General features: G+C 36.6%; 1 protein-coding gene and 1 long non-coding RNA gene across 3 annotated transcripts in view; both read right to left on the minus strand.

Annotated features, from left to right (window-relative positions):
* DDX10 (DEAD-box helicase 10) overlaps positions 1–26,340 on the minus strand; it is a 315,320-nt gene that overhangs the window by 113,237 nt on the left and 175,743 nt on the right. For both annotated transcript variants that reach the window (XM_037026651.2, XM_037026650.2), the window contains one exon: positions 8,288–8,344. In XM_037026651.2, coding sequence (XP_036882546.2) covers positions 8,288–8,344 — 57 coding nt within the window. The remainder of the gene's footprint in view (positions 1–8,287; positions 8,345–26,340) is intronic.
* Positions 949–8,270, minus strand: LOC140849975 (uncharacterized). Its single transcript, XR_012132504.1, has 2 exons — positions 1,465–8,270; positions 949–1,415 (listed from the first exon to the last, which is right to left on the minus strand). It is a non-coding gene; the product is annotated as an uncharacterized lncRNA (long non-coding RNA).

Genomic DNA, 26,340 nt, shown 5'->3' on the forward strand with positions numbered 1-26,340 from the left:
CCTAGGAGGAAGAAGCAATGAAGGAGAGGACCTCCTAAGCAGAGGGAAAGCTTGTACAAAGTATTGTGCAAAAAGGCTTGTGTGGAAAAAAATACAGGAGAATACAGTAATGTTTAACTGATCTCTAGGGGCTGGAAATGATGGTAAATTATTTCATAATATTTCATTCATAAGAAAAAACTTGATTACTGAGATTATGGTGAGGTTTTATGAAAGTAACAGGAAATCAACAATTTTCTATCTGCCAGTGGTTATTCAAGTAACTGTTCAGTTTCTTAATATGCCTACTATAAAAATGGAATTGTGGATAAGGAGAGCAATTTCAGGAGAAAAGCATGTCTACCTGCAAATTTTGTTTCAGCTCTTAAGACTCTCAAATGTGAATACTTGTGACTGCCTTGGAAATAAGCTGATAGTATGACCTAATGCGTGAGCGTCAAGGATTTAACATCCTGTAAAGTAAATTTGGGTTTGGGCTCTGCCGTATCCCAGCTATGTTATTTTGGGGAAGTCCTAAGCCTCAATTTCCTCATCTACAAAATGAAGATGATAATACCAGTTACCTCACAGTGCTGTTTATGAGGATTAAAGCAGTAATACATGTAAAGTCTTTAATCACAGTATTTGTAACATACTAGGCAGTCAATGAATGATAGTAGCTATTAATATTATTATATTAGTATTTCACTGGCCTTGAAAATTATAGCCCCAACTAATGTTGCTGTTACAATGCCTATTTATTCTACAGAAAAAAAAGGATACTCTTTACAAAGCTTTTGGTAAATTTAACAATGATGCTACTGAAACTTTCAATATTGCTTGGGTTACAATTGTAAATGAGTGTTGAGACTATGACTGAGAGTAGTTTAACTTTGTTGTATTTCTTTATGTGACACTTTAAGAGAAGCAAATCTAATAAAAACTCTACACTACATTCAGTGCTCTTGGTATTTCCTATGTTGTTCTATGGGGGGTTTCAGGTAGAATGAAAAGTCCTGCTACCTGGAAGGATTCTCTATTAATCAAGGGCCTTCACTTCCTCCTATGCTGCGTAACTGTTAGGCAGAAAAACAGATATGAGCAGGTAGAGGGAGAATAAGGCCAGTGGAGACCACTAAATGGGGCTCAAGAGTTAAGCAGATAGAACAGAAAGCCAGAAAGAACTCACAGAGTTAAGGAGTTAATCAATTAAAGTTCCAAGGCCGGGAGCACTCAGGAAGTCCAGATATTCCCCAGATAAAGCAAAGTATCCAAGCGCAGTCTATGTCTTCATTGTACCGATCAGATCACGCCATTGTAAAATCTACTTAGCCTGCAAAAAGGCCCAGCTTATTCTTTAACTTAACCTATATGTGATTTTTCCTCTTCTTCCATCCCCTTATCAAGTAACTTTGTAACCAGGGCAGGAGACAGACCTCTGAAGTGTAAATAAACCTATGTGGACAAAGAAAGCTGATATCCAACCAACATAGTTACTTAAATAACCCTACTCTTAAAATGAAACTTCAAAGGAATTATAAATACCTGCATACATCATGCCTTATGCTGACTCCCACCCACAAAGCCCAAAAAAATCCCAGACCCGAAACCCTTAGGGGCACCTCTTCTCTCAGTTTGCCCTCACTACCCTTTCTTTGAGTGTGTACCTTTTTGCCTTAAATAAAAACTTCTCACTGCTCAACTTACTACATTTTGTCTCTGTGCTCTTCCAGTGATAAGTGTCTTTGTTACTTTGCTATTTCATTCTGTACTCCAGGTTTAAACACAAGTCTTCACTCTGTCTCTGTCCTACTTCAGATAAGTAGGGAGGGGCTGCTGAGAGCTATTTGGGCTTGCAAGTTCCAGTCACCTGGGTGACCCAGACAGAACTGCAGCTGTACAGTCGTGCTCTCTGGTAGCCTGCCTGAAAATCTCCTTCCTTTGCCTTTGGGAATTTCTCAGAACATAATCTCACTCCATCTAGTGCTCTGTGGCTCCCTCAAATCCTGTGGTGGTAGGGACTCAGTTCCCACACCATGCAGATTCAAGCAGACACTGGATGCCAGGAGACCCTGGCTTTAGGAGTTGGCAAGGGATGTGCACAATGCCAAGCAGGCATCCAATGAGCTTCCCTTTCCTCTCTCTGTTCTTCCTTGCTCTGCTGCTACCTGCAAGGCAGCTGCTCTCGCTTAATGAATTCCTTCCTCACCTTGTAGTCTGACCTCCATGCGTCTCCAAACCAAATTCCTCCCCAACATAATGGTTTGGAAAATAAGAGTTTTCTCTTTAAAACTTTATACTCAGTGGGGAGGTAGGAACGGAGAGTAATTGTTTAATGGGTACAGAGTTTCATTCCAGGATGGGAGGGTCTAAAAATAAGTACTGGTGGTGGTTGCACAGCAATGTGGATATAATTAATGCCAAATGGTACAATTAAAGATGGTTGAAGTAGGGAATTTTATTTTTTGTTTATAGTTTTTAATTTTATTTATAGTTTGCCACATCAAAAAATATTTTTAAAGAATTTTTAAGTCTGTATTCTGCATCCTTTTTACCATTCATTCACCCACTCAGTCATTCACTCAAATATTTAAGTACATATTATGAAGTAAGAACAAGACGCAGAGCTAGGCAGGGAAGATAGACGCACACCCAAATAAGTGTTATAAGCTATCAGATGCTTTATACAGGAGACAAGCAGAGTTATAAAAGCGGAAGCCCAAAATACCAGAGAGGGTCTGGAAACTCTTCATGAAGAAGAACACCCATAAGCTGAATCTTAGAAGAACAGCACATATTTCCCATGTGGAATAATCATGACCAGCACTTTTCTTCTCCCAGTTAACTTTAAATCTCCAGAGAAGGACAATTTTCTGACAAGGGAACACTAAAAGCAGTTCTTAAATCATTCAAGACAGTTAAAAGTTCAAACTTAGTGATCTGCTTCTGCATTATCACATGAGGAAGGGAGGAGGAAGGGAGGGAGGGAAGGAGTGAAATACAGATGGAGATGGAAAGACAGAAAATCACTATATTCATCTCCAAACCAACACTAAAATCACAAAAGCTAAACCTACTTGGGTTTTCACTACTCACTTAGGTAGATATTATAGAGAAAAAAGCACATCATCTTAAAGTCTCAATGGTTTATTTAAGAAGTAGGACAGAATAATGGGTCTTATTATAGCACTAAAACAAAGTATTATTTGAGCAGTTCCTTTAGAGAAACCGGATGACTCATTTAGGACACCATTAAATAAATGATTATATTAGGGTAGCAAATGGTGCCCTGGAAGAGTTCAGTCCCATAAATAGGGATAGCTATTTACTTTCAGGGAGCACCTTTGTGTTCCTTGGGAACTGGGACTATAAACAAACTTATATTTCCATTATCTTGTTTTTAATTTTATCAAAAGCTATTTTTGGTTTAAAATAAACTGATCCTCTAGAGCCCTTGAAACCCTAACTATATTAAGAACAAAGAAACAGACCGGCAAAATTTCACTGTTATGAATGCCAAAAAAGAAAAAAATGGGGGGGGTTGGTTTGCAGGATTTTAAGAAACACACTGAATGAGGAGAAATTTCCCCCCAAAATAAAGAATCTTAATTTGGTGTCAGTTAATAAAACACTACCACAAAGGAATAAATGCAAAGGCTTAAAACTAGAAAAGTTAGCTTTACCAACACTTACTAATGTTAATTTGTAGCTCCATAAGGAGAGAGAAGCTGTTAGCAGATAAGCCTACATTAAGATGTGAAGGAAAAATGTTACCCACAAATGTTGAGAAAGGCTGAGAACCCATACTAGGAACTGCGTTGAGTATAAGTCATACTTTCTGTTACATGTCTTGGTTCAGATCATGATTACATGAGACCACAAAAATGTAAACATGATTAAAACTATACTACATACACCCTTCATTTTCTACATAGTAAGATGTAATACAGAGCAGTCTGGAAAAGGAAATAACAGACACAGGCTTTCTAAGTCTCAGTCAGTCCCCAGTTCTCTCCTTACTGGATATTCTCGCTTTTAGTAATTTTCTATGATTTGTTTTCCATGTACAATAGATCAGGTTTGTTTTTTAAGGGAAAAGTAAGGTAAAAAAATAAAAGAGGTAAAAAGTAACATACAGAAACAGCAATGGGCAATAACACTAGCAGGAAATGAAGACTCAGGGAACCCAAGTACACAAGCCAGTTCAGCCACCAAAGGAGCTAGTGATGAAGGATGAGTCATTTACTTGCTTTTAGCCTTCGTTTATTTGGGTACTTTTACAAAACATACATTACTTATGTATGCATTAAAGTTGAACCATTACTTAAAACAAAAACTTCTCTGGAAATGCAATATGCATAGAGAAAACGAAAGAGCTGCTTTAACTGAAGCCAAAAATGGGAGCCTAGAGTCCTGCCCAAATAACACGCTCATCTCCTTAGTGGGTGAGAAGAGGGGCTGGGTCAAAGGAACTGGAGAACCCCGAGGCCACTCGATGTACTACTTAAAGCTACTGGCGTAGATGAGTGGAGGCTCAGTTAAATTTCATGGACCAGGACAAAGTTCAAAACAGATTTAAGTACTGACATAGGGTTTTTTACTATACATTGATTTCAAAAATCATCATCATCATTTCATATGTGAAAGAACATTCCAGAGACAAAAAATGGAAAGAACATTCTATCTAAATGAATAATCTTAGCTTTGTTTTATGAAAACAACTGGTGGCCAGAGAAAAAGACACTATAGTAGATTAGGATAGAACTCCAGACAACCTCTCAGGTCTATTAATGTTTTAAAATTACACAATTTCTATTTCGGAAAAAATTAACTGAGACTACTTTAGGTATATAAAAAAACTGTTTCCTAAGACTGCCATTTAGTCAGTAAATAAAGTACTCTAGGTAGGGTCACTGAAGTAAAAGAGCAGTAAAACCCAGACAGAGAAAAATCAAGTTAAAATTTACAACTATTAAACTTCAACATCAAAACTAAAATTTTTAATATAATTTTCCCCATACCTATAAAACAAGAACTATAATCACCATCTGTAATCTATTCAAAGCAATGTTTAACTTCCCAACCTTTAAGTGCCCCACAGCTCTTTCCCACTTTCTGCTCCTTCATACTCAGTGTTGAGTTTTATCAACCTCATCACACTTCCTTGTGAAAGCAGCACAGCACCTCAGATATTTCAGGGGATCTGTTTCCTCAAGTTTCAGCACTGCTGTTCCTTTACATTTCTGCAAAATCCTCTGAAAGAGGTTGCCACAAGCACTTGCGGGCATCAAAGTAACATGAGGATACCTAGCTGAATAAAGAGATAAAGCTGTATTTCCAGGATAATGTAGCCTCCCTGAACCTGAAAAACAACATAGTCTATTGATCATGATACAACTATTTTTTCAAATCTGTTTAAAATTTCTGTTATAATAATATACAACATCCCATTACCTAAAGTAAAACTCCACTATGCAGATCAAAAGTCTCTCTGCTAAAGAAAGGTTTGATACCAAGGACCTGTACCTCCCAAAGCACTGAACACTGGACGCCCAGAAAACATTCTCTAAGAACTTCACCTGAGCATTTCCCTCCTTCTCCTGGCACTGCATATAACATTCTCTAAGCAGATCTTAGATCTATCTTTTACACAAAGTTGTATCACATTCCTGAGAGGCCCAGTCCAACCATATTTTACCATACTTAGATTTTAAAGCAATTTTTCTGGGAATACTTTCTGTATCAGAGAAGAGATAATCACTGATCATCATTTATTACAAAAGTAAAAACTCACATTATCATTAAGACTTCTCTTTTCTGGGAAATAAAGAAAATTCTCTTAACTTTTACTCAAACACTTTTTTCCAATTTTTAAAAACATTCTGTGTGTCCTGTATGCTCCCCATGTAACACTGTACTTGCTGATGGACGCATAAAACAAGGTACAAAGACAACTACATGAGTCTCCCTTTCTCACACTTTCAGTTTCTAGGCACTGATTGCTTAAAATAGCCATAAATGGGTAGGATTATACTTCCTTGTATTATAGTATAGGTTTGCAAATACGACTTTCTTTCCACGGAGGCATCTTTTGGATATTTTGTAAGTCCAGTGATTGAAAGATATTCTAGGTTGAAGCTGACTAAAGGGCCTTTCAGAAGGCAGTCTCAAGTCACATTATATGTACTCCATTAAAGACAGGAAAAAGTTTATTCTAGAACTAAGTCGTATCCATTATTTAAGGAAGAAACACACAGACAACAGGCAAACCTGGCAATTCCCATCATATATTTCTTCTTAGACAACACAGACTCTGAGCCATCACCCCTTAACAGAGTCCCTCCAAATTCATCTTCTGGGTCTGTTTCCACAAGGGCACCTGAAAAGCCTTAAGAGCCTTTGTCCCGTCACTTTCATTTAAAAAGAAGCTAGGTGCAAAAGGTGGGTCTAAGCTAATTCCTTGGGCCCCAGCAGTCAGTGTGAATCTGTCACTGCTGCCAGTCCTCAGTGTCTTGAGGAATGCTTGAGCCCTGGCTGCAAGCCATCCACTCATCCCTCTGCTCATGTCACTCTTACAAGAGGGCTGCCATCACTGGGCACTCGGACAAGGTTGTGAGATGGAGGCAGCTCAGCCACTTGGAGCAATGCAACACTGAAACCCTGCCTCTGTCTATCAAAGCTCCTGGCTGGGCAGCAAAGCCATGTTGACTTCAGAGCCTCTTCCATTTGCTCCCAGTACAATCCTTACTGGTTATATGGAAACGAGATGTCCTCTTGACAAGAAAATCCTCCTCCTCTCTTAGATGCCAGGAAGCAAACACAGCAAACATGGAAGGGGGTGGAGTGTGGAAGGGTGGGTTTGGCTCAGGTTCACTTTGGATATCTGCCTCGATGGAAAATACCTAACTCTTGACAACCTTTATTGCTTTTTATTTCCTAGCTGACACAGTATCAAAACCAAACATGTACACCAATTTATAGGGAAATAAAACAAGAGGCATGAGTCAGGCTCAATGATAAGAGCAATTTCTTAAGGCTTACAGCACAATGATAGATAAAGCACATAGTATCAACAAATAGAAAAAATTAAACCATACTAAGTAATATACACCAATATCCATGAATATACACAGAAGAAATACAGTAACAGGTCTTTTTTGGCTCCAGATTATCTTTCATTTATAATCTTATATACAGAAATGAGAGTTTCTTAGTAATATAAAATAGGTTTATTTTAATCTAAACATTGAGTATTCATAAATATCAAATGATTTCATTAAAGATTTTCTTCTTAAATTTATATTTTTCCCACTAAAGCCCCTAAGATCTTATTTTTGATGCCATGGCAGCTTTTGTCTGAATTTTAAAAGCATATGCAGAATACACCACCTGATTTAGCAGTCAGGTAGTACACGTTAGCTCTCATTTTGGGGCACCTTTGAAGAAAGAGTGGTATTTAATACTGAATATAAGCAGTCTTTTCATCTTACCCTGTAGAGTAATTGCCTCCCACTTCAGAACTATAGAATGAGTTATCACCTCTGACTTGCTCTAAGTGCTACGGCCGGCATGGAGAAAAATGACAAAGAATATTATGGGCTTACTCGAGGGATTCAGATCTTCACTAACTGCCAGCACAGCTTAGTCAGGCACAGCACAATGAGACACAGCATGAGAAATGACATACATTACTGGGTACTGGTTCTAGGAAATCATTGCTACGAAATGTCCTGAGAATGCAGAAGCTGAATCTTTCTCAGGGTCAAACACAGCATATAAAAATTACAGCTGCACATGGATGGTGTTTACAAACACACTTATATATTTAATTGAAATTATGCATATGGACTTGCTGAAAACTTTTGTTTATAGAATACAGTAAAGGTGGGAGATACAGAGTGCTTTCCCCTAGATTCTAGCAGCTGCACTGAAGCAGCCAGTGCTTTCACAGTTATCCATTATCAAGTTGGGTGCAGATAGGCTGACTACCTAAAGACTATACAGTTTATCCTGTAAGGGCTGACCATGGAGCCAACCATCTCCTATGTTTAACAGGCACAAAATATAATGGAAAAAGTTGGCAGGAGTAGTAGAGCAATGGCCAATAAACAAATTATCTTAGCATTTTTCATCCTGCATCACAGAGGAAAGAAATGAGTATGAGAAATCAAATGACAGACGCACATGGACTTAAATCCAATTTGCATGTCATGATGTATACATAAATAAAAAATGCAAAAGGAAAAGAAGAGTATTTAAATTTCATTCCACGTTACTAACATGTTTCTCATTAAAATATAAACCTTACCTTTGCTTCTTTCTTACTGGCTTCTCTTCTGGCTTCCCTTTCTTTCAGTCTTCTCTCCTACAGGAAGAGGGAAATTAGCAACATATAAATATCTACTGGGTGTAAACCAGACCACACATTCATAAAAGTTTTCTTTTTTAGAGCCAACTGATACATGACATTCATTTTTCAATACCTATATACTGAGTATCCACTATGGGATTAGCGTTAAGTATTTATAATCATTAAGTATGTGTCAAATAGATCTTGAATTAAATCCCAGTTCTACCACTTACTAGCTTGTAACTTGGGGCAACTCAATTATATTCTCTAACTCCCATCTTCGCAGCTAAACATGGAGATAACAGGAGCACACATTTCATGAAATTGGTACAAGAATTACATAAACTAGCATACATAAGTGCTTAGCACAATGTCTGACACGGACTGGTACACAATCTATGTTGGCTATTCGAATAAAAAGAAGGAAAAAAAAGCAATAATGACTATTTCCCTTTTTCTCTGTCTAAAAGCAGAATTTATAAAGATATGAAATCCTCATCCTTAGGGTTCTTAGAAAAGTGGCAATACTTTCTCAAACAAAAAACAATGGAAGATCATTCTTATAAACCATGTTATTTCATTAAATTGATATGTAATTTCTCCACTAGTTTTCCAATCATCATAGAATAGGCAGAAAAATGTAACACTAACATTTTTTAAAATAAGGAGAACAAATATATAAATATTAAAATTCAAAACAAAATGATCCAGCTAAAGTTGAATATTGTTTTAAGTAATAAATCTTTTCACTTCACAAGTGTTAAAGTAAAAGGTTATTCTCAATACAAAGTTCACAGCTTCCAATTTGTATTTTATAAATTTTATAATTCTATAAATGCAATGTAAAAAAGTGAATTCACAGCAAATAATTTTCTTTTCATGACATATTATGAAACAGCAACCTTCATTCACTATTAAACATCCATTAACATGAGAATTAACAACTTCTCTAATCTGGGCACTCTAACATTACCACTGTGCTTTATAGATACATCACCTTCTCCAGATTTAAAAGCCAATTCTAACATACACTCTGAAGACAGACCTGAGGCTGCTCTGTTTCTTATGGCATTGAGAAGGACAGGCAATTGCTACTATCCACCTTATCCAGAGGCTTCTTTATGGCAAAGTGACAACATAAATGTTGAGCGTCTCAAAGTAATTAAATACTAATTAATGCAAAGTGGAGAGGAGTCCACAGAGCTTTTAGATTGTTTCTATAGCTTCAGCTTACACAGTAGGGAAGAGAAATTTTAAGTAAAACAAAAATTCAAATTCAAATGGCAACTGTGAATATGTTCCCCAGCCCCCTGAATAGTGAATAATGTTTCTTTTTTGTGATTATTATTCATTCTATAACCCAGTTTGGGAGCAAATGGGTATCACCTTCACTTGCAAATAAAACATTCACCTAAAAGGGCAGGTAGAACTTAATGTGCAATTTACACAGAGGAACACTGTCATTTCTAGAAGTTTCAGGACCAAAATCAGAGGGAAAGGAAAGATAAAAAAAAAAATATATCAGAACTTGACTTGTTCATTGCCAAAGAGCTTAGTAAGTGACAAAGCTGACCTAAACCTGGGTGTTCGTGTGCCAAGCCTAGTGCATTTTTCCAATACGTTCTAATAAAAATTGAAATGTCAAGTTTGACTTTAATAACATAAGAAAATAATACTCAGTATTATTTTAATAAACTGCCAATTAATGCAATCGTTATCACACTCTATCCGTGAATTAGTTCTCTAATGACTTTATGAGTTTCGATCTGTCACTAAAGTAAACTAATCTCAATGTTTCCTAAATTTGTGGCAGAGAAAAAAGTTAATGGATGGCAGTTTCTAAACTTCTGCACCCAAATTTTTCATAGAGTTGGTGCCAATTACTGATTTACCATGAGCACTAACAGACAACAAATAAATGGAAGCAGCAAAATAATATTAAAGACAAGAATTTAAAATAACTGATCATAATTATGCTTAGTTTGAGAGCTGGCTTTAGTGTGTGGATGCATGTTTTGTAATTCTCACTTTTCTCCTTCAAACTCATACACACACACACGTAATTTAACTCTGTTTCCTACAAAAAGTAGTTTTCATGTTTTGAAACTTTAAAGATAAAACTGAGTAGAAAAGTATTTTATGTTATTATGCAAAGACCACAGTGACTTTCAAGTGTTGTGCTGCTTAAACTATAGCTAAATAAAACACCAAATAACTAGAGTAATAAAATTGAACTTTTATAAAATTGTATCTGTCCATTAGCACATTAATAGTATTGTTCTCATATACTAACATAGTAGCTCTGAATTATTAAGTATCAGGAGTGTGCTAGGCATTTCACACATATTTTTAAAAATGTATGTAACAAAAATTTTAAGGTATTATTTTTCCCATTTTATAGATAAAAAATATTGAAGAGCAAAGTGATTAATAATATGGGCCTGATGTCACACAGCCAGTAAGAGAGGGACACAAAACTAAAACTCGACCCATGGAGCCAAGGTCCTCACTCCCCCAGCCCCAGCTCACTTCACACCCCTCCTTCCTCAGTGACGAAGTTGTTAGCTTTGTAGGTGTATACATAATGTGCTTCTTTATCTGTGTATTTTAGGCAAATGTTGCATTTACTTTTATTATTAATAACGGTTTGCTACCCCATGGGTCTTTTCATACTGATAGCCTCTTTTTTTTTTCAGATAGCATTTTAAGAATGCTAATTAATTTTTACCAGTCTCCTGTACAGGGAAGGAAAAAAAACAGATAATTAACCACACATAACAATCACATGAATTTTTGGTATAATTATTGAGGAACTGGCCTTCTCCTAACACATCAGAGTGTCTGAAAATGGAACTCAAAGTTCCAAATAACCTTGATATGCTCACATCAGAAAAACCCTGATAGGTATACAAATAAACATAATCTCTATTCTAGGGCTTTTCATCAAACCATTTTAATCAAAGCAGAAAAAAAGCATATATCCACAATTTTCCACTATTACTGAACTACAAGTATTAACTCATTATATACGATGAAGGGTACTTTAAATTTCAAATTTAAATTGGATATCAGAATTCACATGAGAATGCAAATGGGATAGTTTTCTTCTTAATATTTTTGCATCAAGTCTCAGATGGATGAGGGATCTTGAAAACCTTTAAAATAGGAAGTGAACATGACCAGGACATGAAACCGAAGTTCAATAAAAAAAAATTTAAAACTTTCAATACTGAATGAAACAAAAGCAAAATTAGAAAACTTTTCTCTCTTATCTTAAAAAGCTATCTGAAAAGAGGCAAGAGTAAACATTAAATAATGGAGAAGAAGAACAGGAAACAGAATTGTGGTAATCCAAAATTTAGGAGAAGTTATAGAGAACAATGTACATTTTTTTTTCCTTTCCTAAAAAAAGAAAAAAAATTTTTTTAAAGAAGAGTATGTGTATCATAGGTGGTATATGTGACAAGACTTAAAGATAAAAGACTGGACTATTCCTTTAAGATCAGGAAGACAAGATTGCCCACTCTCCCCACTGTTGTTCAACATAGTTCTGGAGGTCCTAGCCATGGCAATCAGACAACATAAAGAAATAAAAGGCATCCAGATCAGTAAAGAAGAAGTTAAACTGTCCCTGTTTGCAGATGACATGATATCGTACACAAAAAACCCTAAGAATCTACTCTAAAACTATTAGAACAAATAACTAAATTCAGCAAAGTTGCAGGATGCAAAATTAATACACAGAAATCTGTGGCATTCCTATACACTAATGATGAACCAGCAGAAAGAGAAATCAGGAAAACAATTCCATTCACAATTGCATCAAAAAGAATAAAATACTTAGGAATAAACCTAACCAAGGAAGTGAAAGACCTATACCCCGAAAACTACAAGACACTCTTAAGAGAAATTAAAGAGGACAGTAATAAATGGAAATTCATCCCATGCTCATGGCTAGGAAGAATTAGTATTGTTAAAATGGCCATCCTGCCTAAAGCAATCTACAGATTCAATGCAATCCTTATCAAATTACCAAGAGCATTCTTCAACGAACTGGAACAAATAGGTCAAAAATTCATATAGAAACATCAAAGACCCCGAATAGCCAAAGCAATCCTGAGAAGGAAGAATAAAGTGGGGGGCATCTCACTCCCCAACTTCAAGCTCTACTACAAAGCCACAGTAATCAAGACAATTTGGTACTGGCACAAGATTAGACCCACAGACTAGTAGAACAGAATAGAGAGTCCAGATATAATCTCAAGCAAATATGGTCAATTAATATATGATAAAGGAGCCATAGATATAGAACGGGGAAATGATAGTCTCTTCAACAGCTGGTGTTGGCAAAACTGGACAGCTACATGTAAGAGAATGAAACTGGATTGTCTGACCCCATACACAAAAGTAAACTCAAAATGGATGAAAGATCTGAATACAAGTCATGAAACCATAAAACTCTTAGAGAAAAATATAGGCAAAAATCTCTTGGACATAAACATGAGCAACTTCTTTATGAACATATCTCCCCAGGCAAGGGAAACAAAAGCAAAAATGAACAAGTGGGACTGTATCAAGCTGAAAAGCGAAAAGTTTCTGTACAGCAAAGGACACCATCAATAGAACAAAAGGACATCCTACAGTATGGGAGAATATATTCATAAATGACATATCTGATAAGGGGTTGACATCCAAATTACATAAAGAGCTCACACACCTCAACAAACAAAAAGCAAATAATCCAATTAAAAAATGGACAGAGTAGCTGAACAGACAGTTCTCCAAAGAAGAATTTCATATGGCCAACAGACACATGAAAAGATGCTCTATATTGCTAATCATCAGAGAAATGCAAATTAAAACCAGAATGAGGTTATCACCTCACACCAGTTAAGATGGCCAACATCCAAAAGACAAACAACAACAAATGTTGGCGAGGATGTGCAGAAAGGGGAACCCTCCTACACTGCTGGTGGGAATGTAAATTAGTTCAACCATTGTGGAAAGCAGTATGGAGGTTCCTCAGAATGCTCAAAATAGAAATACCATTTGACCCAGGAATTCCACTTCTAGGAATTTACCCTAGGAATGCAGCAGCCCAGATTGAAAAAGACATATGCACCCCTATGTTTATTGCAGCACTATTTACAATAGTCAAGAAATGGAAGCAACCTAAGTGTCCATCAGTAGATGAATGGATAAAGAAGATGTGGTACATATACACAATGAAATATTATTTAGCCATAAGAAGAAAACAAATCCTACCATTTGCAACAACATGGATGGAGCTAGAGGGTATTATGCTCAGTGAAATAAGCCAGGCAGAGAAAGACAAGTATCAAATGATTTCACTCATCTGTGGAGTATAAGAACAAAGAAAAAACTGAAGGAACAAAACAGCAACAGAATCACAGAACCCAAGAATGGACCAACAGTTACCAAGGGGAAAGGGACTGGGGAGGATGGGTGGGAAGGGAGGGATAAGGGGGGAAATGGGGCATTACGATTAGCACACATAATGTGGTAAGGGGGGATGGACACAGGAAAAGCAGTATATACAGAGAAGACAAGTAATTATTCTATAGCATCTTACTATGCTGATGGACAGTGACTGTAATGGGGTATGTGGGGGGGGGACTTGATAATGGGGGGAGTTAAGTAACCAAAATGTTGTTCAAGTAATTGTACATTAATGATATCAAAATTAAAAAATTAAAAAAAAGGTAAAAGACTGGAGCACAATAAGTTGAGGAGAAAATATAATTAAACTTTATCAGATTCTATAATTGAGGTCCCCCTTAATTTTATGTGGTTCAAATGCTTTAAAAATCCTTTATTTCCCCATTTCATTTTCAAATATAGATTGATACTAAAGGCTATTTTATGCCATACAAGAAAGCAAAATTGTATCTTTAGTTCTGCCATGCTACAAATGATTAAGTATAAGAAGAGCATGAAATTCAGTAATAAAAATCAAATTCACAAGGGACCGGAAAACAGAAAAATCAAATTTCAAGGTACAAAACACTCCCTTTACAGATGTTATTATATTCCATCTCACACACTATAGGGCCCTTAGCTTCCACAAAAGGAAGTACCATGAAATATGAATTTAAGCACCCACCAGGACTATGCATTTAAACCATTTTCACTCTAATGCCATTCTGAGAATCTGTACATTTGAAAATATAACTCATCTTCCTTCAGGAGGTAGTAAAAGCATAACCTGTTTGAATGAAATCCAGGCAACTTGGTAAAGAATCAAGTTCCCAGTTGTCACATAGAGAAGAAAGGCACATCTATCCCTATTTCAATATTACAGGAATATCTTTTTCAGGGAAGAAAACTGGCTCAACTCCAGTGAGTCAAAGAATGATGACAGGATTTTCAGCCCTGAAAATGTCCCCTGCCCTCCAAGGACAAAGTCTCAGTAAACCTAAATTCCTTTCAGGAACTCAGAGCATATAACAAGGTTCTCTGATCTGTTGCCTATTCTACAGTTTCATTTGAATGACATAAAAAATTGGTCTTCCATATATAAATCTGTAACAACTAACAACAAGGATATGAAGACAGAGAAAAACAAATTTACATGGAAATACTGATTCAGTAATTCATTGCTTCAAATATTTTCTGAGCTCCTCTGTTCCAGTCTGCAAGGCAGGCTCTGGGTATACACAACAGGCAAAACCGACACCGCTCAGCTTCCCCTGGTCTTTGTAGTCTCAAAGGAACACCATATGACATTAAAAAAAAAAAATCCCACAAAACAAATAACTTAATAAAAATACAGATACTGAACAGTTAAAGACTTGCCTCACAATTGTAAGAGCTATGCAATTTTCAGTATTTGTCTCATTTTGGACTCTACATATGAAGAGGGACCCAAGTACTAAGAATATTCAACTTAATATCACAAAATACTACAAGCTCATGAGAATAAGAACACAAATTTCTAAAGTAGGCATCTCCAAATTATAGGCAAAGGTTCCATAGTAACAGGCTGGAGCCTTTTTAAAAAATAATAAACCTGGTTGTCGTAGGACGAGGAACTGACTGACCCCAGAAGTGGGGTAAGGTTGTACAAGAGGAAGATCTCTTTTCTGCACTGCAAATAAGCTGCATTCATAAGGTCCGCTTTAGAATTAAGCACCAGATGCTTACTCCCTTGCCCCCATGATGACTTTTCTGACACTAGTAAAATTTCATAAGGCCATCTGAGCCAGACCAGTCTCTGACAATGCCTTAGACTCTTGAGCAATCACAGGTACTTAAAAATCGATTCTGGCACTAGTAACTATATAGCTATGAAATAAATGTTCAGGGAAAGGCAAAATTAGTATGTGATCCTAAACTAAACAAGTAACCACAATACTTATTTTATTCCTGAATTTATCTGAGACCAATGACCTTGCTCTGGAGATACAATTGATTTGCCATTCTTTCATAATTTTCTACTCCTGTCATCATCCTCCACCTTTTTATTCATTACTTCAGAGTTACCCTGTTGCAAGAGAACGCCTGGTGGTTTAAGATAGGTAAGAACACAGCTGAATAGTTAAAAACAAAGTCTAAAGAGTGACAAAGACCTTGGTAAGAGTCCCAGTGCTACTACTTGAAAGCTGTGGGGCCTTGAACAATTTATTTGACCCTTTTAAGTCTTAGTTTTATTATCTAGAAAATGAGGTTTGAGTCATTTCAGAAGTTGACTGTTAGCAATAATGCAGTAATATATATACAGCATTTAGTACAGGGCCCAGTTAACTAACTGTGACTTGTTACTGCTAATGTTCTTGTTATTACTATTCCTAAGATATCTGATCACTGTTTCCCTCCTTCTTTACTATCACATAAATTTATGTTTAAAATTCCTGGACTCCATGCCAACTCAATTTCTGTGTCAGTAACAACTAAACAAAATAGATTTTCAAAAAAGCCCCTTTAATCCTTTCCTAACCTTCATGCTAACAAGCAGAACCCAGAACAGTGCTGTACCATCTTAGCCAGCAGCCCAGGGCCACATCTCAGCGTGGCTGTTACCCAAACATACATTTCAAAATGGTAAAGCACTCAAAGCAAATTTCAAGGGGATGTAAGAGAACTTCACAATGAATTGCTTCTTTCCACTCTTAGCTGTTATAGCAAAGATTATCAGCCTAAATGTGAGTAATCTTTCAGAGCTAAAAATGATGACACATATCACAGAGCAGATTTCACTCCATTTAAGAACCCTTCAATGATGTGATCCATGGCCCACCTTTCACAGTTCTAAGTGAATTATTGAAAAAAACATTGTTTCCATGCAGAAGTAGTGCCTTTGCCTTTATAATTCACTAACTTAACTAATGGTCATATGTGAAAAGCATAGCTTCTACTGTAATTTTACTTCTGATGAATGGTTTCAAAAGATTCAGCAGAGAAAAAAGTAAGAGGCTTATTTTATGTATAGCTACTTACAAGTTGCCAGGGAAAGCTGGAGACCAGAATGGTCTCAGGAGAAAATGCTTAACAGTTACAATGAAAACTCATGAAGACTGACCAAAGCAGTGACACAAGGACCTCTCAAGTCCAGAGTAAGCAGCTTACAAGTTCTGGGAAACAGGCAGCTATACTCTGCTCTGGGGATGATTTTTTGTTGTTGTTGTTTGGGGTTTTGTTATTGTTTTCGCTATAAACTAGTTAACAATCTTATTGTTCACGTTCTTAAATCTTTACAAGACATTTACTTGAGTCACAGTGGAAATTACACAGCTTTCATAATTTGGTAGAAGGACAGGGACAACAACATGGAGGCAAGACAGGTGGCAAAAATTGCATAACAGCCCAACATTACAGAGACTGAGCACATACCCAAAACTATACTATGAGACCATTAATTTTAAACAGCAGGAGCAAATAACTATGTTCAAACAGAAACACTAAGACCAAACTCACTTATATATTACATGGATTATCCCTTTAATTAAACATATAATCATGAAATATTTTAAACATGCTAAAAGAACATTCCTGAGCTTATGACAACTTCAAAACTTACTACACTTTCTTAAATACGTGTCAAATAACAAATGTTAACAGATTTTATGGAGTTTTCTTTCCAATGTAAAACTCCTTCCAACATGAGCAAGATATAAAATGGCGGTGTGAGAGCTGAGACAGAGAATTCTTCCAAAACCACATATAATAAGAAAATACAGTTAATACAACTAATTCTAAAAGAACAACAGGAAAGAAGGCTGCGCCAGACTGCATAAACCTAGAGAAAAGAGCAGACCACATGAAACAGGGTAACATACCAAAGCCTTGATCCAGCAGGGCCTAAACCTTCCAAAACCCGAGCTCACCAGAGGGAGGAAGAGAAACAGAGCAGGAAGGGAGTGGAAGCCTAGGACTACTGAACACTCAGCACTACAGATCTGCTTTGGGAGCACAAACCTACACTGCATCGTGCTCTGGAGATTAGTGGGTTTGGAAAGCTAAGAAAGGCAGAGTACTTGGAGAGACTCAGATTCCAGCCATTTGTGGAGGACAGGGATCCACATCGGGCTGCTCTGGACAAAGGAGAGGGGGGTGTTCTGAGAGGCTTACTAGCAACGAGAGGACTGCAGAAGGGGAGGAAATTGCATGGAGCCTGCTCTGCGGGAGAAGGGATAGGAGGACAAGGTTGGCTGGATGCGCTCTGCCCAGCAGGTTGGGAACTTTCAGGAGCATCAGGTGCTCCATCGCTCCTGGTAGGCTACTCAGACCCCCACTGTGATACGTAGTCTGCTCGCCTTCCTCCTGGCCTACCAGCACTGGCTCATAAACTGGCAGTCCCTGCCCTGGCATCAGGCCAGCCAGAGGAAGGCCCCACCTATGGCAGCTACAAACACAAAGCACAGAGGCTTACTGCTGGGCCCACTAGTTCTGGCAGTGCAAACAGGCACTGTAGTCAGGAAGCAGAAACAGCTCTTTCCTCCCCCGCAGGCACCAGCACAGCTCCTTGTGACCCCCGACATCACTGCAGGGAATGAGCAGCTCCAGACACAAGAACTTCTGGGCACTAGAGGACACCACATACAAATATGAAATGTCAAAGGAAACTGGTTCAGATGAAGATCTCACAATCCCCAGAAAAAGGCCCATATGAAACTGAACTCACCAATCTTCCCGAAAGAGACTTCAAAATAAAAATCATTAACATTCTCATGGAGGTATATAAAAATATTCCAGAACTAAGGGATGAATTTAGGATGGAGACTCAATCACTAAGAAATTCCATATCTTAAAAGAAACATACAATGGAGGGATTTAAAAGCAGATCAGATATAGTAGAAGAGACAATAAATGGAATAGAAATTAGAGAAGAGGAATACAAAGAAAGTGAGGCACAGAGAAAAAAAAGGATCTCTAGGAAAGAAAGAATATTGAGACAATACTGTGACAAATCCAAACATAACAATATTCACAATATAGGGGTATCAGAAGAAGAAGAGAGAGAAAAGGAATAGAAAGTGTCTTTGAGGAGGTAATTGCTGAAAACTTCCTCAGTCTGGGGAAGGAGATAGTTTCTCAGGCCATGAGGTGCACAGATCACACAACACAAGGGACTCAAGGAAGACAACACCAAGACATAATAATTAAAATGGCAAAGATCAAAGATAAGGACAGACTTTTAAAAGCAGCTAGAGAGAGAAAACAGATTACACACAAAGGAAAACCCATCAAGCTATCATCAGATTTCTCAACAGAAACCTTACATGCCAGAAGGGAGTGGCATGATATATTAAATGCAACAAAACAGAAGGGCCTTGAACCAAGAATTCTCTAGATGACAAGATTCTCATTTAAATTTGAAGGTGCGATTAAACAATCTTCAGATGAGCAAAAGCTGAGAGAATGTACCTCCCACAAACCACCTCTACAGTGTATTTTGGAGGGACTGCTATGAATGGAAGTGTTCCTAAGGCTAAATACCTGTCACCAGGGGAAATAAAACCACAGTAAAGAAAGTAGAATTAATTACTAAGCAGAAGCAAAATCAGATCAACTACCCCCAAAGTCAATCAAGGGATACACAAAGAGTACAGAATATTATACCTAATATGCAAAGAGTGGAGGAGGAAGAAAAAGGAGGAAAAAAAAAAAAAGAACCTTTAGACTGTGTTTGTAATAGCATACTAAGTGAGTTAAATAAGACTGTTAGATAGTAATGGAATTACCACTGAACTTCTGGTAACCACAAATCTAAATTCTGCAGTGGCAATAACTAAACACCTATTGATAATCACCCTAAATGTATATGGACTGAATGCACCAATCAAAAGACATAGAGCCACTGAATGGATAAAAAATACAAGACCCATCTATATGCTGCCTACAAGAGACTCACTTTAAACCCAAAGATATACACAGACTGAAAGTAAAGGGATGGAAAAAGATATTTCATGCAACTAATAGAGAGAAAAAAGCAGAAGTTGCAGTACTTGTATCAGACAAAATAGACTTCAAAACAAAGAAAGTCACAAGAGATAAAGAAGGACATTACATAATGATAAAGGGGTCAGTCCAACAAGAGGATATAAGCATTATAAATATCTCTGCACCCAACACAGGAGCACCGACATATGTGAAACAAATACAAACAGAATTAAAAGGGGAAATAGAATGCAATATAATCATTTTAGGAGACTTCAACACACCACTACTCCAAAGGACAGATCAACCAGACAGAAAATAAGTAAGGAGACAGAGGCACTGACACACTAGAATAGTAGGACCTAACGGACATCTACAGAACACTCAACCCAAAAGCAGCACAACACACATTCTTCTCAAGTGCATATGGAACATTTTCAAAAATAGATAATATACTAGGCAACAAAAAGAGCCTCAGTAAATTCTAAAAGATTGAAATTGCACCAACCTGCTTCTCAGACCACAAAGGTATTAAACTAGAAATAAATTACAGAAAGAATTACCTACAAAAAAACTCCTGGACCAGATGGCTTCACTACTGAATTTTATCAAACATTTACTGAAGACCTAATATCCATCCTCCTTAAAGTTTTCCAGAAAATAGAAGAGGAGGAAATACTCCCAAACTCATTCTACAAGGCCAACATCACTCTAATACCAAAACCAGGCAAAGACACCATAAAAAAAGAAAATTACAGACCAATATCCCTGATGAACATAGATGCAAAAATACTCAACAAAATATTAGCAAACCGAATTCAAAAATACATCAAAAAGATCATCTATCATGATCAAGTGGGATTCATCCCAGGGATGCAAGGAGGGTACAGAATTTGAAAATCCATCAACATTATCCACCACGTCAACAAAAAGAAGGACAAAACCACACATCATCTCAACAGATGCTGAAAAAGCAATCCACAAAATTCAACATCCTTTCATGATAAAAACTCTCAACAAAATGGGTATAGAGGGCAAGTACCTCAACATAATAAAGGCCATATATGACAACACCATAGCCAACATCATACTGAACAGCAAGAAGCTGAAAGCTTTTCCTTTAAGATCAGGAACAAGATAAGATTCCCATTCCCCCCACTTTTATTCAACATAGTGCTGGAGGTCCTAGCCACAGCAATCAGACAACACAAAGAAATAAAAGGCATCCAGGTAGGCAAGGAAGAAATTAAACTGTTCCTGTGTGCAGATGAGATGGTATTGTACATAAAAAAACCAAAAGAACCACTCCAAAACTACTAGATCTAGTATTTGAGTTCAACAATGTTACCGCATACAAAATTAATACACAGAAATTTGTTGCATTTCTATACACTAATGATGAACTATCAGAAATCAGAAAAACAATTCCATTCACAACTTCATCAAAAAAAATTAAATACCTAGGAAAAAACCTAACCAAGAAAGTGAAAGGCCTATACCCTGAAAACTACAAGACACTCATGAGAGAAATTAAAGAAGATAGCAATAAATGGAAACACATTCTGTGCTCATGAATAAGAAGAATTAATATTGTCAAAATGGACATTCTGCCTAAAGCAATCTACAGATTTAATGCAATCCCTATCAAAATGCTTACAGCATTCTTCAACAAACTAGAGCAAATAGTTCTAAAATTCATATTGAAACACAAAGACCCTGAATAGTCAAAGCAATCCTGAGAAGGAAGAATAAAGTGTAGGGGATTATGCTCCCTGACTTCAAGCTCTACTACAAAGCCACAGTAATCAAGACAATTTGGTACTGGCACAAGCACAGACTCATAGATCAATGGAATAGAATAGAGAGCCCAGATATAAACCCAAGCATAAATGGTCAACTAATATAAAATAAAGGAGCCATAGCTATACAATTGGGAAATGACAGCCTCTTCAACAGCTGGTGTTGGCAAAACTGGACAGCTACATGCAAGAGAATGAAACTGGATTATTGTCTAACCCCATACACAAAAGTAAACTCAAAATGGATCAAAGTCCTGAATGTAAATAATCAAACCATAAAACTCTTCGAAGAAAACAAAGGCAAAAATCTCTTGAGAATAAACATGAGTAACTTTTTCCTGAATGCATCTCCTCAAGCAAGGGAAACAAAATGAAAAATGAAGAAATGGGTCAATATTATGCTAAAAAGCTTCTGTACAGCAAAGGACACCATTAGAAGAACAAAAAAGCAACCTACAGTATAGGAGAATATATTTGTAAATGACATATCCAACAAGGGGTTAATATCTAAAATACATAAAGAACTCACATGCCTCAACAACCAGAAAGCAAATAATCCAATTAAAAAACGGGCAGAAGATCTGAACAGACACTTCTCCAAAGAAGAAACTCAGATAGCCTACAGGCACATGAAAAAATGCTCCACATTGGTAATTATCAGGGAAATGCAAATTAAAACCATGAGATATCACCTCACACCAGTTAGGAGGGGGAACATAGAAAAGACTGGTAACAACAAATGGTTGCAACAATTCGGAGAAAGGTGAAACCTCCTACACTGCTGGTGGGAATGTAAACTAGTTCAACCATTGTGGAAAGCAATATGGAGGTTCCTCAAAAAACTAAATATAGTATTACCATTTGACACAGAAATTCCACTCCTAGGAATTTACTCAAGGAAAACAACTTCTCAGATTCAAAAAGACATATGCACCCCTATGTTTATCATAGCACTATTTACAGCAGCCAAGATATAAAAGCAACCTAAGTGTCCATCAGTAGATGAATGGATAAAGAAGATGTGGTACATATACACAATGGAATACTATTCAGCCAAAAGAAAGAAAATCCTACCATTTACAATGACATGGATGGAGCTAGAGGGTATTATACTCAGTGAAATAAGTCAGGCAGTGAAAGACAAATACCAAATGATTTCCCTCATTTGTGGAGTATAACATTGAAGCAAAACTGAAGGAACAAAATAGCAGAAGACTCACAGACTCAAAGAAGGGACTAGTGGTTATTCAAAGGGGAGGGGTGGGCGAGGGTGGGTGGGGAGGAAGGGAGAAGGGGATCGTCGGGTATCATGATTGGTACACATGGTGTGTGTGGGGTCACGGGGAAGACAGTGTAGCACAGACAAGACAAATAGGGACTCTGTGGCATCTTACTACACTGAATAACAGTGACTGCAATTAGGTATGGTGGGGGGACTGAATAGTAAGAGTGAATGTAATAACCACATTGTTTTTCTTGTGAAGCCTTCATAATAGTGTATATCAAAGATACCTTAATAAAAAAGAAAAAAAAACTCTTTCGACACATTCCTTATTCATAATTGTGTCAAATGTTTTTTTTACCTTTTTCCATCTTCATGAAACAAAGCATATTCCTATACCCTACCATACCCCAATGTTAGTATTTCAAGTATTCTTTAGGGACACATAATTCTTTTCAGTATGCTTTCAGAGAAATAACAAAATTATGAGAGACAGCTTCAAGGGAAGCATAATTGCATTTGCCCAAGGTAAAACCTTATGCTAGAAAAAACTAAGAATTTTCATAACAGTAGGTAATATATTCAATTAGGAAAGAAAATGATTTTAAAACCAATAATGTGTTCAAGTAAAGTAATTAAGATAAAATAATCTGTGCAGGATTAATAATGTATTTGGTTTTTAAAGTCAAATTTTAGTAACCATTGGAAAATAAGTGAAGAAGGAAGCCTTATCAAGCACAGAACCTGATTTTTCAGTAGGGAAAAACAGCAAATTAAAACTGCATTTTCGAACAGGAAAGGACAACTGTATTCCCATGTCTTACCCATACTCACAGAGCTGGACAACTGTATTCCCATGTCTTACCCATACCCACAGAGCCGGGGGTCTCTCTCATCACCCGGTGTTAACCCTCACTCCCACTCCCCATTTTTCAGGATACAAAGTGCAGACCAAACAGGTGCCTGCAATCCCAATCAACTGCCAGATCTGGGACTCAAATATAAGTACAGTTCAACACTCTTTCTTCCAAACATGATGCCAAATATTAAAATTTGCCATGTAAGAAAATATCCTGTATGTCTTCTAGAAATCCAGTCCATGGAAGCTTGGTGCTTAACTGATTTTATCTTCTATATTGTGTCTATGTATGCTATTGTAATAAACACTATAGTTGAGTCTTCAACCATGCAGGTTTGAAATACATAAAACATATAAAATATGTGTTAATCAACTCTTTACGAGTAAGGACTCTGGTGAACAGCAGGCTATTAGTAGTTCAGTTTTTGTGGAGTCAGAAGGTGTACGCAGACTTTCAGCTAGCTGCACAGGGAGGCGGCACCCCTAGACACCACCATTCAAGAATCAACTGTAATTTCAAAATGCTCACAAATACGAAGTTTTTTCTACTTTAATACACAAATACTTCCTATGTTAAATAATCATTTTGCTGATAAAAATACTAATAACCTAATCATGTCTATGCAAGGTAGCTTTTATATTGAATAGAAAGAAGACACGTTAGCTACTTCCTTGTGCTTTTTTCAGACTACATATTTTCAACTTCCAATATGGAAGGTATGCCACAGGCCACCTTGAGCAGAATATACTTTTCATATAAAATAAGAAGCTTTGACTTGTTTTAAAAGGTCTTATATTTATTTTAGTTACAGAGGCACTGACTTCAAAACCAGAAGTATATGTAAAGATCTGTCTCACAGCTATGTCAGCCCAAAACTGCTCTGTTGAACTTTGCTGTGAGATTATCACAGTGACAGTTTAAAAATCATATGCTACAAGAACATCAATTATTTAAAAGCTCAAAAATAAGTGAAAATGGAAAAGTACAGAATAATCTATACATAGTATACTACCTTTCATGTAACAAAGGAAAAAACAAGCATATGTATTTCTATTTATTTGTTTTTGCACAAAGAAACAGGAAGGATACATTAATAATTAGTAAGAAAAGTTACCTATACTGGTGGAGATATGAATAATAGGTATGGGCAGTAACAAGCCTTCTCAATATTAACTTTTTAATGATCTTGATTTTGGAACAATATGCTTATTCATTTCAAAAGTTTTAATGTAAAAAAAGAAAGGTGCAAAAACCTTTTGAGCAGTGGCAAGATGTCCACAGTTAACTACGATTTAATTATAATCTACTCAAGGAAAGAGGAACCCATGTATTTTAAGTATTCTGTCTCAGCAAGCAGAGGATGAGTTTAGCATGTAAACACTGTGTAATACATATTCAACTAGTCAATTTGAAATTAAGTTTCTAAAGGTTTCAGAAATAAGATTCCACAGCTTGGATTCCACAGTAAGGAATAACTTCCATACCTGGGCAAGTGGGGAGAATGGGGAGAAAGGGAAACAGAAGCCTTTATTTTATGTAAATTCTTCCTATTTCCTTTCCTGCTGGTTACAGTTTAAAAATAAAGGACATAATATTCTTGTGCTTAATCTTCCCCTGAATAAATACTTTAAGTATTTATGACAAGGCGCTGACACTTAATATTATTAAAAATTTTAATAAATTATTAACTCCAAATTCTGTGTAAAGTACTATACTAAAAGCAGCAGTGCAGGAAATGGTTAGTTCTCTCAATAACATAAATACCCAGCAGTTGCAACTAGTATATATCAGATCCATTTTTCACCATATTTCTGGAATGTTTTGGTCACCATTCATTTCCATCCCTGAAACTACCTTCAATATCTGCTATTTCTTATTCATCAAATGCTGCTGTGAATCTGCATCAAATTGTAAAGAAATGAGAATTGCTGCTCTATTAAAAAAAAAGTTTACTGGGCCATAAAATAGTTACAAGGTCAAACAGGAGTCAAAAACAACAAGAATCCTTCTCAGGTTACAGTTAATAATGTCCAAATCCAAAGGCTTAAAGTTTCTTAATATAGAACTTAATTATTATAGCAGCGATTTTCAGGTATGATACTGCGTTCCCCAGAAATCAGTCATTGTCTCAAGGCATGCTGCAGACACTTGTTCAAAAATGTAAATATTTTATTTCACTGACTCATTTATCTAGTGAAATGTAAACGTTTATGGGGATTAGTAGTGTGAAAGGACAGTAATATCAGGAGTGACCAGAATGAAGTAACCCACTTCAAGGATAAGAGAAGACTGCCAAGTTTAGACCAACAGAGAACATGTTTATAAAGAAGTTCTACCTCTTACAAATGTTTGATTTTCTTTTAATATAACAGGTATAATCATATATCCTTTATTAAGTAATTGCTCTGGAAAGAAAGTTAACTACTGCATTGAAGCTGGAAACAACACTCATGTCACTCCAGTGGGTGTGTGGCAAGATAAACTGCAGTACCTCCATACATGAACTACTGCTCAGTAACAGAATGAAGCACTGGATTCACCAACTTGGATGAATCTGCAGAGAAAAAAAGCCAACCCCAAAAGGCTACACACTATATATTTCCATTTATATAACATTCCTGAAATGGCAAAAAATTACAAAAACAGAGCACGTGAGATCTCTCTGTATTACTTCTTACAACCACATGTGTAACTATAATTATCTCAAAATAAAAACCTTAATTAAAAAGAATC

The sequence above is a fragment of the Manis javanica genome, chromosome 6 (genome assembly GCF_040802235.1).
Source record: "Manis javanica isolate MJ-LG chromosome 6, MJ_LKY, whole genome shotgun sequence".
Lineage (NCBI taxonomy): Eukaryota > Metazoa > Chordata > Mammalia > Pholidota > Manidae > Manis > Manis javanica.